Source organism: Colobus angolensis, unplaced genomic scaffold (assembly GCF_000951035.1).
Source record: "Colobus angolensis palliatus isolate OR3802 unplaced genomic scaffold, Cang.pa_1.0 Scaffold45, whole genome shotgun sequence".
NCBI classification, from domain to species: domain Eukaryota; kingdom Metazoa; phylum Chordata; class Mammalia; order Primates; family Cercopithecidae; genus Colobus; species Colobus angolensis.
Window position 1 is genome coordinate 4,760,932 of NW_012117932.1, and position 20,097 is coordinate 4,781,028.

The 20,097-nt window shown below is 40.4% G+C and overlaps 1 protein-coding gene across 1 annotated transcript in view; it reads right to left on the reverse strand.

Annotated features, from left to right (window-relative positions):
- Window positions 1-20,097, reverse strand: part of MYOM1 (myomesin 1) — a 163,196-nt gene that overhangs the window by 93,528 nt on the left and 49,571 nt on the right. The window contains exons 7-12 of the mRNA XM_011957820.1: window positions 20,034-20,097; window positions 18,105-18,193; window positions 17,922-17,984; window positions 12,771-12,935; window positions 8,399-8,560; window positions 183-324 (exon numbers count right to left, since the gene is read on the reverse strand). Coding sequence (XP_011813210.1) covers window positions 183-324; window positions 8,399-8,560; window positions 12,771-12,935; window positions 17,922-17,984; window positions 18,105-18,193; window positions 20,034-20,097 — 685 coding nt within the window. The remainder of the gene's footprint in view (window positions 1-182; window positions 325-8,398; window positions 8,561-12,770; window positions 12,936-17,921; window positions 17,985-18,104; window positions 18,194-20,033) is intronic.

Genomic DNA, 20,097 nt, shown 5'->3' on the forward strand with positions numbered 1-20,097 from the left:
AAAGAGAGAGCGAGAGACTGAGACAGAGACAAATAGAGAAAAAGAAAGATGAAGAGAGACACAGAAATAGAAACAGAGAGGAAGGCCAGAAAAGAAAATATTTCCCCTAGAAATGATGGGAGAAATCAAGAATGCACCTCTATGACCAAATAACTGTAACTGATATTAGCCTAAGCACTAACTTGTCAATAAAATATCCGAGAATAGGACTCCCTCCATCAACAGCTGGCTGTTTCCAAGAGATGATGATATAATCTTTGTTGGCCTCCAAGCACTTGACATCCAAGGGAGCAGCTGGGGCTCCTTCAATCTCTGCATCAGCATCTGTGGAGAGAGAAGGATCCCATTAACCCTCTCAGACATGCTGTCAGCTCGGCAGGCGGAGTTCTCAGTGCACACACTTCTTACCACATCATCACAGTGGCTCCATCTTTGGCCCCAACACAGCAAGCATCAAATCTTGCTATTTGTTGACCAACATGTGTGTTTTTCACCTTTGGCAGGAAGAACATTGTGTCAGAAAACAAAAAGTGCTCTGAAAAGAACCCATGACCTTTGTCTCATGGTCCTTCCGGCCCAAAATGTTCCAAAAGAAAATTAATATAGAGATGCTGAAGATTGCATTCAGACAAGTCAGTTGTGCCAGAAAGTCAGTTCTCATGACATTGATTGTGCAATGTTGCTAAGAAAAAGCTAAGAAAGGCTCCCAAGAGGGACAAATGCCCCTTCTGGGGGCATCCGCAAGAAAATACGAGTCATAGAGCTTCGCCAGTCCCTAGGCAAGACACTGCCATTTTGAAAGAGAAAACATTTGTTTTAATCAAATGATTGTCACCAAACTGAAGACACTTAGGAAAAGAACTCCAGTGCAATACTCACATCTGAGCTTAGTTTATCTGAGTTTAGTAAAAGTCCAGGATAATACAAGAAACAGTACAATCCCTTTTTATGAAATGGGATCCCCTGAGCACGCAGCCTCTCAAGCACAGCTAAATTAGTGAATCAGGGCTGTTTATAGGAGGGAGAAAAGGGGGAATGAAAATATTCAGTTAGCAACCTTTTAAGTGAGAATCATTAAGACAAGAGGCAGGGTCCCTGGGGGTGGAGGCCCACATTTGCCAATTCCTCCTGGCATTTGACCAACGCTTTCATAAACGGAGTTAGTAGAAGAGGCCGAGACATGCAGGAGCCACTCACTCAAGGGAAAGCACCCATGTCCACCAAACAAACACTTTCTTTTCCTGTGATCTACATTCTGTAACTCTTATGAGTTACAAGGACATTTGATAACATAGCAGAAACATTTGTCTACTTCTGCATTTAACAGGTTTGCATGACCTGCGAAGAGCTCAAGCCACTTGGGTTTTGAACATTCTGTCTCTTGCTCTGTGAACCAGCAGGAAAGCGTCTGGGCAAATATCTCCTGCAGACACGCTATAGGAGAATGTAACTAAACCACTGTGCCTAAAACTTAATGCAGAATCTCTGCGTGCCACTCAACGGGAAACGAGCATTTTGATGAGGAGACACTTCTTTCCTTCCAGACTTTCAGAGCACTAGATGGCGAAGAGTGGTGCTGCTGATGGCAAAGGCAGAGTAGAGCTGCAGAGGAGGTGGGGATGCTGAGGCTGACATGCTTGGGCCGCAAAAAAAGCATTGCTAGAAAGCCACTCAGCTACAAGGGGGACAGCTGGCAACCTCTAGCCATGTCCTTTGCTAATGGCCTATAGCACAACAACCAGCAGCAGCCCCTGAATTGATAGAGCAGAGTTTAGTGAGCTGGGCATCCATGGCTTAGATGCACGATGGCAGGAATACGCTGTTGTGGAGCCTGGCAGACAGCGGGCATTCAGGGAGCCATTGTTCAGCATTTTTATAGCATTGCTTGGAACTGAGGTGGGTTTGACAATCCTCCAGGTTACTCAGGCATTCATTTGCTCATTCATTCGTTCGTTCATTCAGTACTCTTCTAGGTGTTAACTGCAAAAGTTAAAAAATAAGGATCCTAGCTGGGTGCAGTGGGTCACGCCTGTAATCCTAGCACTTCGGGAGGCTGAGGCAGGTAGATCACTTGAGCCTAGGAATTCAAGACCAGCCTGGGCAACATGGTGAGATCCTGTTTCTATGCATTTAAACAAAAATAGCCAGGTGTGGAAGTGCGGGCCTGTGTTTCCAGTTACTTGAGAGGCTGACGGAAGCAGATTGTTTGAGTCTGGGAGGTAGAGGCTGCAGTGAGCTATGATCACGCCACTACACTCCAGCCTGGGTGACAGAGTAAGACCTTGTCTCCTAATAATAATAATAATAATAACCTTCTTTTTCTCAAGAAGCTACGATATAGTGTGAGGAGCAAAACATACTTGGGATGACAAGCAACAACTGTGAAGCAAGGAATCATAGTATTTGGCTTCTAGCAGCTGCTACACAGTGTGGGGCCCACAGCACCCTTCAGACAACATTAATCCTCTTCTATGCCTCTGCCCTTCCCTCTCCCAGCCCTCCAAATAGCCAAACGTTTTGTAAGTTTGATTATTAGGTCAAAGATTAGCCTACTACTCTTTATATTTTGACCTCTGACACAGACTATTAAAAACTTTTTGAAAAATGTAAGTAATTCTATTGTCTGTATTGTAACAGTATTATATATATTTTATGTGAACTGTATGATAATCAAAAAATATGTTAAAATCCCTTTTTTATAATCCAGAGATAACTACTATTAACATATTGGCCTAAATCTTTCTAGACTTTCTTCTATATTTATAAACTCAGAAATGATCATATTTGAAATGAAGTGATTTTACTATATAGTTTCATGTAAGCTGTTTTCTTTTGATATATTTCCATATCAATACATGCGGGTAGACACTGGTTTTCATTGTTGTGTGGTATGTCATTGTTTCATGGAGCATCTATTATACTTTATTCTACAACTTGCATATTGATGAATATCTATATTTCTTCCAATTTTCCCCCAAACGTTTTTTTCACCTCTGTCCACTTAGCTCTTAGAACTAGAATTGTTGGAAATGTGTGTTTTTGATATTTAGTGGCAAAGACCCTGAGAAAAGTTAAACCAATTTATACTCACCAGCCACTGTAGCAGTGTTGTTCCTCCATTCCTTTACCCCAGTGGATTTTTAAAAACGTTAAATCTTTTCAATATGATAGGAAAAAATAATCTCATTTCAATTTTCTTTTTTTTCTTTTTTTTTGAGATAGGGTCTCACTCTGTTGCCCAGGCTGGAATGCAGTGAGGCAATCATAGTTCACTGTGCTTTGACCTCCCAGACTCAAGCTCTCCTACCTCTTCAGCCTCCCAAGTAGCTAGGGCTATAGGCATACTCCACTATGCCCAACTAATTTTTTAATTTTTTGTAGAGACAGGGTCTCACTATGTTGCCCGGGCTGGTCTTGAACTCCTGGGCTCAAGTGATCCTCCCACCTGCGCCTCCCAAAGTGCTGGGATTACAGGCGTGAGCCACTGTGCCCAGCCTCATTTCAATTTTCATTGATTTGATTACTAATGAAAATTTTTTCATATACTTATTTGCCATTTTCAATTCTTCTTTCATGACATTTTAATGACATCCTTTATCACTTTATTATTTCTCTGTCTCTTTCTCTCTGCATGAGAGAGAGCGAGAGAGAGAGTGTGTGAAAAAAAAAGAAAAGAGAAAGAGAAGGAAAGAATACATCAAAACCTCAAGGAATATATAATAAAATGATAACACTGGATACCTATGGGTGGTAGACTTATGGATGGCTTTACTTTTTATTTGTTAAATTTATATTATCTATTTTTTCACAATGAACAGATATTATCTGTGTAATAAAATCTTGGCCAAATGTGTACAGCTCTTTACAATGTGTTTCTGCAGACATATGGTGCTTTATACACTGATCTTTCTGGCGTGGAAGCTATTTTCTAAGCTGCAAGAATATTAGAGCTCCAAAACAATGCCCTGAAGTGACCTCGTGCAGCTCAATGAATACAAAGTTTAAAAAATATATATATTATTTAAACAATGGCAGTTTCTTACAAAGTTAAACACAAATTACCTAGCAATTCCACTTGTAGGTAGGTACGCAAGAGAAATGAAGATACAGGCCTATAAATATGAACACAAATGTTTATAATAACCAAAGAGTAAAAACAATCACACTGTCCATCAGCAGGTGAACGTACAGGCAAAAAGATGCATATCCATGTATTGGAATGCAATTTAATAAGAAAAAGGAATAATATGTGTTACAACATGAATGAACCTCAAAACACGTAAAGCCAAAGAAGGCCGACATAAAAAACCATAGTGATCCAGAAATGTCCAGAAAGACAAATCTATAGAGATAGAAAATGAGTTAGTAGTTGCAGGAGGCTAGACTGGGTATGGAAGAGGGAAATAGGGAGGAGAAATCTTTTTGGGTTGATTTAAATTTTCTTTCTTTTCCTTCCTTCCCTTCCTTCTCTCCTTCCCTCCTTCCTTCCCTACCTGCCTGCCTTCCTTCCCTCTCTCCCTCTCTTCTTCTTCCCTTCTTCTCCTTTTCTTCTTCTTCTTTTTCTTCTTCTTTTCTTCTTCTTCTCTTCTTCTTCTTCTTCTTCCCCTTCTCCTTCTTTCTTCTTCTCCTCTTCCTCCTCCTCTTCCGCCTCCTCTTCCTCCTCCTCCTCCTCCTTCTTCCTTTCCCTTCCTTTCCCTTCCCTGCCTTCTTTTCTTCTTCTCTCTCACTTTCTTTTCTTTTTTTTTTTTTTGAGACAGGGTCTCATTCTGCCACCCAGGCTGGAGTGCAGTGATGCAATCACCACTCATCGCAGCCTTGACCTCCTGGACTCAAGCAATCCTCCCACCTCAGCCTCCTGAGTAGCTGGGACCACAGGCATGCACCACGCCCAGCTAATTGTTTTCAGTTTTTGTAGAGATGGGGTCTTGCTATGTTGCCCAGGCTGGTCTCAAACTCCTGGGCTCAAGAGATCCTCCTTTCTTGGCCTCCCAAAGTGCTGGGATTACAGGCGTGAGCCATTGTACCTGGTCAAAATTTTCTAAAAGTGGAGTGTGGGTAATGGTTGCCCAACTCTGTAAATAAACTAAAAAGCACCAAATTGTAACTTAGCATGAGTGAACTTTATGGCATGTAAATTATATCTCAAAAATACGTTTTTAAAAACCTAATATATATCATTTAAAATAAATTTATAAGTGAAATCTTTTTCTAAAGATTGTAAAATTCACAATGCAATCCTGAAATTTACCTTTCCAATTTTGTCTTTTCCATTTATCTTTTCAGTTCTCTCACATCAACCTCTGACAAACTGTGAATCTTTCCATTTCCTTAATTTGTGGATTTGAAAGCTGGCTTAAGTGTAAATTTTAAATTGGAACACCTTCGCCTCGTCCATAGTCAGTAACATGAAGTTAGGCCTAAACCTGGCAAAGAGGCACCTTTCTGGGTGTGGGCACTGAGAAATGCTGAGGAAGCCTAGACTAGGTCAGAGGTCCCAGAAAAAGTTCACGAAGGAAGGAGCATGACAAAGATTTTTGGAATAGCCAGCGATGTTCTCTGGCCCTGGTAAAACAACGGAAAGCGGATGCAAAGACTTAGCTTAGTTCATCCTTATCTAGCCAGGTTTATCCTGGTGATTTGGTTAAATGAACACACTTGCTAATGGCAGTATGTCGGTTCTCACCGCAATTTTCCCAGAAGGCCAGCTCCTGTCTTCCCTGACGATATAGACTTTTTCATGATGCTTCTGTGGCGGAGAACGCCTGACACATCTTTCAGATATTATAGATATTCAGATATCTGTACCAGTTGCCGGTCTGGGACAGAATTCAATGATCATTTGTATTGTTCAATGCTGATGTGGTATGGCCTGCTAACTGTCCCCAGTAATCATTCTTCCGGTTTCCTTTTAGTACTAGGACCCCTGAGCGTTAGCAGAAAACATGGCTGGCTAACAAGAGACTGTACATCCTAGCTGCCCTCACCGTGAAGTGTCTGCATGTGCTAAGTGTGCACCAAGCAGAAGTGATGAGTGCAATTCGGCCTCTGCCCCTCCACTCCCTTTCTTTCCCCTCCCCATAGGCTGGGATGGGAACCTGGGACAGTACCCCAGGCACAGTGCAATAACAACATAGAGGGGACCTGGGAAGAGGCATCAGGATCATACCCAACTTTCACATAGAGGAGAGAAACAAACCTTTTGTTATTTCATTTCAGCAGCTTAGTCTAGATCCTAATTAAAATCCTGGGTTAGCCATTGGAAGACCTACAACCTAGTTCCACTTCTGCTTCTAATTAACTGCAGTTTTTGGTAAATTACTGTACTTTTTTGAACCTCAGTTTCTGCATCTTAAAATTAAGGGGTTGTACTAGGATAAGAAGTCTAACATTTTTTGAGTCATCAACCCCTTTGACAAGCCGGTAAAGCCTAGAGGTCCTTCTGAGAGTAATGCATTTAAACACATAAAATAAAATGTTTGTGATTACCAAAAAAACTAATTATATTGAAATACAGTTCTAATCACAGACCCTTTGGAAGTCTGTGGATCCCAGCTGAGTACTCGAAATGTTTATGAGTTTATGATGCTATTTAGCGCATGACAGATAAAAATGAGCTAGTCTACCTGCATTGTTTATATTTTAAATTTTCTCCACATTATGATGCTTTAACATCTTAGACACCTTTCTGACTAAGGAAGGCCTGCCTTCCTGAGGCGAGCCAATTCTTAGGGCCCAGAGGGGAGCATGACTGATATGCAAACTAACCACTTCAGCCACACCTCCTTTATCTGGCCTGTAGAACCCAGGAAGCAATATTGCTCTGCCTTAATCATCCCTGGGGCCAGGTACCAGGCAAGTAGGGACCACACCTGTAACTTACAACCTACTGAAATTATTTGAACGAGCCAATCCTAACTTGCTAATTGCCCTACTTTCCTTTCCCAAGGAAACTCCAGTAAAGGCCTTGGTCTAGGCACTCCTTTGCTCCTCCTGCCCCTTCTGACTCATGACTGACACTGGCACTTTCATGACTGACACTGGCACTTTCATGACTGACACTGGCACTTTCCCACGTGGCCCTGCTGTTCCTGTTCTAGGACCTGTGAGTATCACACACGTTGTTTCCTTGTGCCTCTCCTGGATCTCTTCTTATGACTGCATCTGACTAATCATCCCGTAAAAAAACACAGAACACTACCTGGTAGCCTAAAAGTGCTAACGGTCTTCCAAAGTGCTAGGATCCCATGGAGGAATAATATTCCATGTGTACATATCCAATCCATTTAAGACACCACTGAAAAGGCCGGGTGCAGTAGCTCAGGCCTATAATCCCAGCACTTTGGGAGACTGAGACAGGTGGATCATGAGGTCAGGAGATTGAGACCATCCTGGCTAACACGGTGAAACCCAGTCTCTACTAAAAATACAAAAAATTAGCTGGGCGTGGTGGTTGGCACCTGTAGTCCCAGCTACTCGGGAGGCTGAGGCAGGAGAATGGCATGAACCTGGGAGGCAGAGCTTGCAGTGAGGCAAGATCGCGCCACTGTACTCCAGTCTGGGTGACTGAGTGAGACTCCCTCTCAAAAAAAAAAACACTGAAAAAATAGAAAGACTCCTAAAGTCAACAGTTACGGTTTGTCTCAAGAATTAAGCTGAAACTCCTTGCTTCCTAGTTCACCAAAACAGAGGCTATAAAGTTCAGTTATGGGCCAAGGGACCTGAAATGAAATAAAAAACTTACTCTCTGAAATACGTATTAAAGACTTACACCCAAAATAACAGATCCCTCTTTTGCAGCAGCTTCTTTAAACTGAGATGGCGGGTATCATTAGGATTTAGCTTCTCCACCTGAACAGGCATAGGGAACTGTACTAGTGGCTCCCTGAAGATGAAGAAAGTCCTGATATTAATGATGGAAACATGGTCTGGAAAATGGTGACTTTTGAGTTGGTGCCCTCAGGGCTCACCTTTTAACTAGGTCTACCTTTTTCTGCTTTTGTTTTGAGACAGGGTCTCACTCTGTCACCCAGGCTGGAGCACAGTGGCACAATCTCAGCCACCTGGAACTTCTGCTTGCCAGGCTCAAGCCATCCTCCCACTCCAGCCTCCCAAGTAGCTGAGACTACAAGCATGCACCACCATGTCCAGCTAATTTTTTGTAGAGATGAGATTTTACCATGTTGCCCAGGCTGGTCTCGAACTCCTGAGCTCAAGTAATCCACCCATCTCAGCTTCCCAAAGTGCCGGGATTACAGGCATGAGACATTGCACCCGGCCAGAATTTTGAAATGACTCTTCCATCATTATGAAACATGTTTGAATTGTTTTGTAATCAAAAACTGCTTTGGCTTCAGTGTACTAAATATTGTTAGGTGTTTGGTTTTTTGCTAGGACTTACCTCGAACAAACACATAAGCACTATATTGTTCATAATATTCTCCCATCCGTACACGGATTGTATAGAGGCCTTCATCTTCTTTGTTGAGATGGGAAAATGTCAGTGTTGCCCGCTCTCCACTCCAAAGTGTTTGCACCCATTTCGATGGAGAAAGAGGTACTCCTAGAAATATTTTAAAAGTAAGCAAATTAACTTATTTTTGTTTTATTACTTCCTTCTTGTCTCCCCTCCATTCCTCTCCTTAGCCTTTTCTATATTGAAAGTGATTTAACTACTAGAGGAAGTCTCTAGGACTTCAAGCCGTTCTGATATGTTTACATTGGTAAAAATACTGGACCAAAAGTAAGGGGATCAGGGCAGACACATAATCTGCAGGTGCCTGGTGTAAAATTACCTTACAAGGGCCCTTGTTCAAAAAGCAGAGAAAAAGTGCAATTAAAGGTGCTAAAATATGTCTTATTCCTTTAAAAATATTTTATTACTTATAAGGATATAATAGGGGTAATACAAGTTGCAAAAAATCATACTTTTGTGCCATAATTGTATATGCAATCAATAATAATACGTTACTAGTAGGGAGACCTTGATTGATAATAAGATATTGCTGGTCCGCTTTTCTGCAAATTCATTTACTAGTCATCAAAATTCATACTTTTAGCAACTTTATTTTAAATCAACATAATCAAAAGCAGTATCAGTCACTCTTTATAAATGCAAGCTCACGAATGAGTTTCCATGATTTTTTTAGAAGGACCTTTCTGCTGATGTAACTGTTACTGGAGCTGTTAAGGAAGTTATATAGGCTATGACAACATTGGGTTAACTTTCTGAGAAACTATTTCAAAATACAAATTTTAGTAATCTAGAACTGATGACTCCAGATTCTAGATTCTAGAATAAAGGGACAATCTAGAATCTAGAATAAAGGGGTAATTATTCTAAGAAGATTTAATTTTTCATACAAATCAGTTTCATGTAAATCTCAATTTAATTTTAAGTGTGAATTTATACAGTTTCCTTTTAATGCTTTGTCTAATATGGCTTTAACTTGTGGAGGTGATAATACAAGCCAAACATGATTTCATGATTTGTATAAAATTCAGGATGTCTGTTTATGTATTCCATTACTGTATCTTCAATTATAAGTGGTAATTTTAAAACTGTCTTCCTTGTTAATAGGCTCATCCAAAGTTTCATATGAAAATGTTCTTTTCCATCAAATGCTACCATCTTTAAATTTAACTTCTAATTCTAAGCCTCAAAACCAGAGATTCAAACCTCCTTGAAGAATTCTAATAACTGCCTTATGTGCTTTATTGCAGTGTCTACATGTACACTTTTATTTTATAATATTTGACTGACAAAGTTTACTGTCCTATCACCAGCAGTTCCTGTCCCCATGCTCAGGCCAGGAGTTAATATTTGTGCAGACTCCACAGACCTGAGTTCTGGGGAAGGCCGGGCAAGCTGGCCCCACACTGTGTGTCCCTGTGCTGCCTCCACACCGAGCCCCTTCTCTTCTCTGCAGCCATGGGACCCATCACCACTGCTGCTGCTGCTGCTGGGGCCACCACCATTGCTAATTCCAGTCTGCCCTAGGTCCTGGTCTCTGCCATCACCTTGGAATGCCATGGTGCCACAGACTGCCCCAAGTGCTTATGTGCACACCTGAAGACCACGCCTGCTGCCTGGTGCTCACACTGTCCACTACCCACTGCCCACTGTGCCCGGGATCCCGCACCTACATGAGTCTGAACTGCCATTGCCATATTTCCTCCTATCATGTGCATGTGCCATAGTCCCATTGGACTCCATGTATGAAACACAAGGTCAAAGATAAAGTGATTACGAACTTCAAGAGGGTGACAGCAGAGCATTAAACGAAGCCCAGGTCTCTTGGTCCTGTAAGACGGCACCGTTCACAGGCCCAAAAAGTCAGCTCCGGAGAGGACCTATATTTCAGTCTGATCTCTTTCTATCTCAAGTCTTTTTTTTTTTAACTTTTATTTGAGGCGGCGTCTCGCTCTGTCACCCAGGCTAGAGTGCAGTGGTGTGAGCTCAGTTCATTGCAACCTCCGCATCCCGGGTTCAAGCGATTATCGTGCCTCAGCCTCCTGAGTAGCTGGGATTACAGGCATGCGCCACCACGCCTGGCTAATTATTTTTTTCTTTCTTTCCTTTTTTTTTTTTTTTTTTACTAGAGATGGGATTTTACCAGGTTGGCCAGGCTGGTCTGAAACTCCAGACCTCAAGTGATCTGCCCACCTTGGCCTCCTGAAGTGCTGGGATCACAGGCCTGAGCCACCATGCCCAGCTCAGTCTGATCTCTTTCACTAACTAATTATGTAACTTTCAGGCAAATTAGTTAACCTCTCTGTGCCTTTGTTTTTTTACCTGAACAAAATGGACTTTGAATAATAAATAGTAATACAAATAATAATAATAAAGTACCTTATAGGATAATACTGCAAAGCATTATCATTAACTATTTTTTCTTTCATTTTTCTGTATTTTTCCAAAATTTATTTTCTAAAACAATTAAACAGAAAAATTATATGATAATCTTACTAGTATCCTACTATATGTGTCTGGACTTTTACAGTTTTTTAAGAGCTTTAAAATATAATCCTCTCTATAAATAAACATAGTGAAAACTTTAAGATAAATTAAAAGGGATGATGAAAGTCCCTAGGCCTTATTCATTGCTCTCTCCATGACACATTTTCTATTAGCTAGGAGCTAGCATAGGCCTCATAGATAACTATATATGTAGGGGCAAATTCAGTTTCTTAAATTTCAATGCTTTTTTCAATACCCAGGCATAAAGGGAGGCAGACAGGTCAGAGAAAGTACAAATTTTCGCATGAGGCTTTTTGTCTATATTAGACCTAATACAGACAATACAAAAAGAAGCACATGGTAGTGAAAAGATCTCCAGGCTTAGAGTAAACACCAGCAGGTCTGGAGGTCTCCCGTGGCAAGAATTTGACTGTGTGATTTGGGGCAATCCCTTATTCTCTTCAAACAGTTTCTATATCTTGGTCTATTCTATGAGATACTCTAGTATGGAAACTTAGTGTATTTGGACCTAAGATTTATTGTTATTTTATTTTATGTTTTTTATTTTGTTTGTTTTGTTTTGAGATGGAGTCCCGCTCTGTCACCCAGGCTGGAGTGCAATGGTGCAATCTTGGCTCGCTGCAACATCTGCCTTCTGAGTTCAAGCGATTCCCCTGCCTCAGCCACCCAAGTAGCTGGGACTACAGTTGTGCGCCACCACGCCTGGCTAATTTTTGTAGTTTTTGGTAGAGACAGGGTTTCACCATGTTGGCCAGGCTGGTCTCAAACTCCTGACCTCAGGTCATCTGCCCACCTCCGCCTCCCAAAGTGCTTAATTAAATCCTTATTTCTTTCTCACACCAAAGTATCCCGGCTCTAGGCCCGTTTGAAGCAAAGTGAGATCAAATTGTGATTTAAAGCCAGAGTCAGAGGAACTGACAGTGGAAGGAATTTCTTTCTGTTCTACCAGCCTGTTATAATATGATGTAAAACAAAAGGATCATTTTATCTATTTTTGTGTCCTTAAGGGACAGCAGTATAACTTGGATATACTGCATGCAGAATATACTTATCAAAAATTTCAAAATTATAAAAAGCCTTTAATACATTAAAACAAAAGTGCCAGAGTCTGAAATTTTTCTGAATGTACTCTTCTAGTTAATTAATAATAATGTCAGGATTTTATTATTTCATAAGGTTATGTTTTTTAAAGTTACGTACCATTTTTGTGGTGTAAATAAGTCTATGAGGATGGGTATTTTACCAAATGGATTAACTTACAAAATGAATATACCTTTTTTTTTTTTTTTTTTTGAGACAGTCGCTCTGTCGCCCAGGTACAACGGCGCCATCTCCACTCATTGCAACCTCTGCCTCCTGGGTTCAAGTGATTCTCCTGCCTCAGCCTCCTGAGTAACTGGGATTACAGGTGGGTACCACCACGCCTGGCTAATTTTTGTATAGCAGAGATGGGGTTTCATCATGTTGGCCAGGCAGGTGTCAAACATCTGACCTCAAGTGATCCACCCGCCTCAGCCTCCCAAAGTGCTGGGATTACAGGCATGAGCCACCATGCCCACTATAATATACATTCTTTATGATTCTTTCCACATCTTACTTGTTAAAAGGAAAATATCATCTCCATAAATTGGAAAGTGTTGCTACTTTGCTATATATGTAAAAACCTTTTAATCGTGTAAAGGTAGTCCCTTCTAACTTCCAGATTCCGTCAGCTCTGATAGACAGATCTGCAATCTGGTGTACAACCTTCTTCACATAAGAACCTAAGTGAGCATTCATTGTAAAGACTCACCATTTCTGTACCACTGGATCTCTGGCTGGAAATGTTTAATTTCAGGAGTGATGACTACGCGACAGCCCAGACTCATTGTCTCTCCCTCTCTCCCAAAAGACACATCAAATTTGTCATCAAAGTGGATCTCAAATTTGGATGCATAACCATATGGGGTCACAGCAACTGGGTACAAAAATAACAAATATCCGTAATTTTTTTCTTCATCAAAGAGACACAAGCAGTTTAACAAGCACAGGCAGAAAGCAGTCACAGCAAAAAAAAAAAAAAAAAAAAAAAAAAAAAAAGAACTAATGAGCAAATGATTTATCTGGGTCAAAATGAAACTCTATATAAGAAGTATTTAGAACATATGCATATATCATTTGTATGGAAATTCTTGCTTCATTAGTTATAAAAGCTAAACGCTTATTTTTATTATCGTAATGAATAGAATTTAAAGGGTCAGGTTTAATGTCTTAAATGCAAATTAATACCACATTTAACCTAGACTTAAACCTTTAGCTGCAACATATGCACTTTGTAATTTTAGATGTTGAGTTAATTTAAACTCTACTGCTCGTCCTCTGGGAACAAAATAGCCATATCCATTATTCATAAAAATGGAGTTTTTCATCTGACAAGGGATTAATAACCAGAATATACAAGAAGCTCAAAGTACTCAATAGCAAAAAATTCAAGTAATCCAATTTAAAAATGAGCAAAAGATCTGAATGGACATTTCCAAAAAGAAGACACACAAATGGCCAACTAGTATATGGAAAAATGCTCAACATCACTAATCATCAGAGAAATGCAAATCAAAAGTGCAATGAGAGATCATCTCACCCCAGTTGAAATGTATCCAAAAGACAGGCAATAACGCTGGCGAAGATGTGGAGAAAAGGAAACCCTCTTGAGCTGTTGCTGGGAATGTAAATTAGTACAACCACTATGGAGAACAGTATGGAGTTTCCTGAGAAAACTAAAAAAATTACCGTAGAATCCAGCAATCCCACTGCTGGGTTTATATCTTAAAGAAAAGAAATCAGTATATAGCAGAGACATCTGCACGCCAGTGTTTATTGCAGCCCTTTTCACAATAGGCCCGGATGTGACATTAACCTAAGTGTTCATCCATGGCAGAATGAACGAAGAAAACGTGGTACTTATACTCAATGGAATGTTATTCAGCAAAAAAAAAAAAAAAAAAAATTGAAATCTGTCATTTGCAACAACATGGATGGATCTAGAGGACATTATGTTAAGGGAAGTAAGCCAGGCACAGAAGAACCGATATCATGTGTTCTCACTCACAGGTGAGAGCTAAAAAGAATTGAACTCATGGAGACAGAGAGTAGAATGATGGTTACCAGAGGCTGGGAAGCTTGGTGCAAGGGGGAATAAAGACGGGTTAGTTAATGGGTACAAAAATACAATTAGATGCAAGGAATAAGATCTAGCGTGTGGTAGCACAATAGTGCAACTACAGTTAATTTACTGCATATTTTCAAACAACAGAAAGAGTGGAATTGGAACGTCCCTAATATAAAGAAATAAGACATGTTTGAGATGATGGATGCTCCAATTACCATGATTTGATCATTACACATTGTATGCTTGTATCAAAACATCACATGTACCCCATCAATATGTACAACTACTATGTATCCATAAAAATAAAAATAATTTTAGTTAAATAATTTTAATGGAGTTTTAAAATAAGTTGCTTCATTTTCTTTAATGATCTGAGTAATAAATATTACAAGAAATGTCTACAGGAGAAAATGGAAAAGTTTAAAATATTCTAACTTTTAAAAATATTGTTCTCAGAAATATCTTATATATAGATTGAGTAAATGCAGCCTGCATAATCAACTCTCCCAGGTTTTATTTCCTGTTTTCACCAAAGAAAGAACTTGGGAAAGAAATGACTATTTGTTGATGGATTATTACATGCTAGACACTTTCACATTTGACATATCATCAATTCCTTGCAACAACTCTATGCCATATATATTATTTTCTTTCTCTCTTTCAGGTGGGGATATGGAAGTTCACAAAAGTAACACACACCTAATCCCAGAATTTCACAGGTAGTGTGTATGAAATTGAAATTCACACCCATAACTTCTCGACTCCAAAACTTACGCCCTTTCTCATATATTTTGTCCCTCCCAAGACTTCTTTCATTGCATTTGAAAATGCAAGCTAACATTTACTGAGTTCAACTTTGACCAAGTATTGGTCCAAGCATTTAATACCTATTAACACAAACCCCATGATAATGCTATTAGGTAAGTACCACTAATATCTGCATTTTATAGAAAAAGAAACTGATGCATAGGAAGGCAAAATAACTGACCACATTCCCCTGCAGAGCCAGATTTGCACCCGCTGGCCATTTCTGTGCTCTTGGTCAATACATCTTCCTGTCTTGATTTTGTGTGTTCCCAGGTAACCCTAATCAACAGTGAAATAACTTCTCTTTGGAAGCACATCTCCCATCTGACTCACTTTAATGTGTTGATGTTCATTGAGACCAGAGAAACAACTTGACAGATCTTGCACTGTGCTGGGAAGCTGGGCTGGTTCCAGAGCTGCCTTAGGGGGTAGAGGTGAAGGCTACCGTCAGACATTCCAGACCCAGCTGGAAAGGCAAGTAGGTCTCCTAGAAATGGACCTAACTTCTAGGTTCTCTTCTGTATTTGAGACTGGACTGGACTGTCTGCGATAACTCGAGTTCAGTAGAAGGCACCCCAGTTTAACAACCAGAAGACAACACATCATTCTGTTGTCATGTCCTCAATCTTTTATCACATGTACTCACTATCCTGGGAAACATGGTTTAGGGCAGGGGTTGGCAAGTCTGTGGGGCAAATATAGAAATGCCTCTTGTTTAAACCATTAAGAATGGTTTTTGCATGTTTTACTGGTTGAAAATAATAAAAAGAAGCACAATATTTTGTGACGTGAAAAGTCATAGAAAGTTTAAATCTCAAAGTTCATAAAGAAGGTTTTATTGGAACACAGTCATGCTCATTCAATCTCCTACTGTTACGGCTGCTTTTGTGTTACAGAGGCAGAGTTGAGTGGTTGTGACAGAGACCAAATGGCCCACAAAGCCTACAATATTTACAGTCTAGTCCTTTACAGAAAATGTTTGGTGACTCCTTGTTTGAAATAATGGTTTAGAATTAAAAAGACCAAGTTACACATCCCGATTCTACCACTCTGTGTGGTCTTCTCTAAACTGCTTCCTCATCGGCATAGCACAGATGGAAACACGACTACTTCATAAGCTTTTGGGAAACATTAAATGAATCAATGTGTACAAAAATGTCTTAGTACATTGTCTGGCAGAACTGATCAATAAATGTTAAGTATTATAAAAAAGAGCAGAGAGCTTTGTCTGTGACATCTACCAACATTCCAAGCAACTAAACCCCTACCTAGCACATAACAGGTGCTCAGTAAATAGTAACCAAATACGTGAATATGAGCCCTCTGTTTTCTGTTAGAAACAACTGCATTCAGTTCAGGGGTCATCAGAGAGGAGGCTCTGTAAGACTGAGCAATAAGAGAAGTGAGAGTGAGTTGGACTTTCAGTCCCTGCGTTGACAGAGAAGAGGGGAAAAGGAGAAACATGGATCACGATATGGCTGTGGAAATGGGCAAGCTACATTCAGAGGATTGTGAAGTGACCAGTAGGCCACTCCTGGGGACACTGGGAGACAAGTCATAGGTTCAGAATTTCCAACTATTCTTTTTTTTTTGGGGGGGGGGACAGAGTCTCGCTCTGTTACCTAGGATGGAGTGCAGTGATGGGATCTCAGCTCACTGTAACCTCTACCTCCCCAGTTCAAGACATTCTCCTGCCTCAGCCTCCTGAGTAGCTGGAATTACAGGTGCGGACCACCATGCCTGGCCAATTTTTGTATTTTTAGTAGAGACAGGGTTTCACGATATTGTACCAGGCTGGTCTCGAACTCCTGACCTCAGGTGATCTACCTGCCTCGGCCTCGCAAAGTGCTGAGATTACAGGCATGAGACACCGCGCCTGGCCCCAACTATTCTATCTCAGCATAAACCAAGAGACAGGAGAAGAACATGATTTGGGATGTGTTTCTCCGTTGCTCTACCAGTCATCCCTTCTCACCTATGGGGCTGATACAAATGATCACAACTTGGGACATTAAATGAGAAGCCATTGCGTGAAATCAGTGGAGCAGGTCAGCCACAGACCTCAAGCTAGCCAGGCAGGTGAAAAACTGATCTCAGCCATTTTCAAAACTACCACTAATTTCTTCATGTTTGAAAACTAAGTTAGGGCTTGACTACCTTTTTCAGTCTGACTACTGTAAGTATATAATTCTTTCAACAACTATATATTTTGCTATTATTGCTTCTCATAAATAGAAGTTCTGATGTAAATGAAATGACTGACGTTCACAAATTTGCAGATTACCACTGATCAGAATATTTTTAATAGGTTTTTATGTAATCACATTTAGACTTCATTTTAGATTATACTTTATAACTTAATGCATTTATTTATTCATTCATTATTGAATACCCACTCTGTGGCAGGACCAACCTTGCCTTCAAGTGGCTCATGGACCAGTGAGGGAGACTGACACACAACGGGTAACAGGGTCCAGGCTCACTGACGCTCTGATGAGGTGCCGTGGCCTCACCCAGGACACCTAACCCTGATTGGGCAGGGTGTAGGGGTGGCAGTGGGGGTCAGACCTGCTTTCTCAAGGAAGTGATGCCTATCTGGACATTTAAGGGTGAGAAAGAGTGCTTTGATATAGTCCAGACTCGTGTGTGTGTGTGTGTGTGTGTGTGTGTGTGGTTAAGTCATTCTGCCCAGGTTTGTATAATGATCTTTCTCAGTTTAACCCAGAAAGACGTAAAAGCATTTACCATTTTTAGCCCATCATATCTAGGCTTTCATAAAACCAGCACAAAGCAATTCAATTCAGAAAGAGAACAGTAATCAAAAAATCTTTAAAAAAAAGTAAATAAAATAACTGCAGGTACCTACTACATCCAACCTAGCACATACTATGTTATATACAGTATGCATTTATTTCAGCATTATGGACTAGCTTATTATGCCATAGTTTACATAGAGGTGACACTTAGTAAATGTGTTTTGAAACTTACAGCTGAGGGGCATGGTGGAAGCCCCGGCATGGAAGCGAGTCTCATCAAACTCTCCCTTATACCCTAGAGAAGAAAACAGAAATGGATGTGAACTGCTTTGTGATAGATTTATTTTAAAACAATGGGAAGAAATTTAAAACACACACACACACGCTTTGAAGAAAACAAATCTAGCAAACCTACTCTTTACCACAACTGAAGCATATGCCGAAAGCTCTCCTTTAACATTCATCGCCGAGGCCCGGTACTGAGCTGTATCTTCAAAATCACATCTGAAAGAACAGATGGAAATGAACATCCATCATAGTGACAATCCTTGTCATTACTAACTGTTCTGTCAGGGAGCTCTTAGCTATCACAGCCCCCTGCAAATCAGTGGCTAACACACGGCTCTTTGGTTCTCCTGGTACAGCTATTCTCTCTGATCTAGCTACCTATGGGATATTACCTAGTCCAAGCGATCTACTGTGGTTTCATGCCAGCAGCATAGACTGGGGAGAGAACACCTATAGTTAGTTCACTGTGACCCCAGCCTGCGTTCATTTAAAATGTCAAACAAAAAAAAGTCAACCAAGTGCTAGGCACATAAATTACAGAGTGAACAGCATTGTGATCTACTTACTTGTCTAAAGTTGCATTGGGAGGAGAAAATGTGCAGGCATGTAACCTTTGTAGCAAGGAACTACCCGGAGGCACACTGGAGGGTGTGACTTTCCTGCTGTCCTGCCCTTGTGGTGGGTTTCAGTCTGGGGGCAACCAGGCAATAGGGAAGAGAAAGAAGCAGTCCCTCCGTGTAGATTCCCACAACCTCCCTGAGCCAGGTTGGTCTACGTGTTCTAGCTTCAAAGCTCATCTAAGTTATTTACACTTCATTTCCACTAAGGTTCAGGCCACACTTGGAGTTTCAGCTCACAGCACAACACAAGAAGCACCATTTGGATGTTCTTCTAAGTTATAATACAGAAATTGGAATTCTTATAAAAATGGACCATTAGGGAGAAGAATGGTCTCATGGAGAGATGAAGAGGCTAAGGTTTCAAAGCAGGTTGTTTTATATCTTATCATTGCCAGTTTCCCGTGTTCTTCATTGTTTCTCAGGATTTAGTTTCATTTGTGTAAACTTTTTTTCTTGCTGAAATTTTACAGACATCAATAGAACCCCACGAAGGCAAATACAGTTGCCCTTCTCACAACTACTTAATTTTGAAAGTAACCACATAGCTCACTGCTGCTTCAGCAGAACCACCCACTGGCAGAACTGACCTGACCTTGGGTCAGAGTCAGTGCTTGGCAAACGTCACAGGGTCCTAGCATCACTTGGCCAACTCCTCTGATCTGAGGAGAAGGCTATACGTCTCTTGAGAATGAATAATATAAATTTCACCTTGACATTTATGCACACCATGGTTTTATCTAAACTGAAAATGGTGGGAGCTTGTTTAGCTTTTTCATTGACCTAATTAGGTTTGAATTTCAAAATCATCTTGGGAGGCATAATAAACATTTGGGAACTTAGGAATTTTGATGTAGGTTTCATTTTCAAATTTTGCTTTGGATTTTACTTTAAGCTCAAACATCTCAATGTCTAGCCTGCTTCACATACACAGATTGACAGAGTACATACTTTCCCGTGGTTCCTGGCAAGCTGAAGGAAAGAACATTATCTCCAAGTTTAGCCCACATTCAATGCCACCTACCTGGATCTCCATGGCCTTTAGTTATTAAAAATAAGAGAATGTGATGATCATATTGATTTGGGACTCTGAAATGATTACTGAATATAAAAGCCTCTTTATGCAACATATTTTTCTTACTTACATCTAAATTCCCAAGTATATAAAAAGATAAATTAAAATATGCAAATTGGTTTTTTTTCTCATCATCTTTGACAAATCCAAATATAAAATCACTTTGGGAGGTAGTGTGAGCATGGTAAGAATCAGTCATAAATATCACTTTCAGGTGTGCACCCAGAGAAGCACCATATATGAATGTCCCTCATTGTGATCACACAGCATTGGGATGAAGTGGGGAGAGTGGGCTGTTAACTGCAGGGGTGAGACGCCTCCCTGAGCAATGTTGAGCAACACATGGACACTGATATTCTCTTACGCATTAATCTCCAGAGTGTGCATTCCATATCGACTCTCAATAATGTACTTTCCAGGGTTTGCAT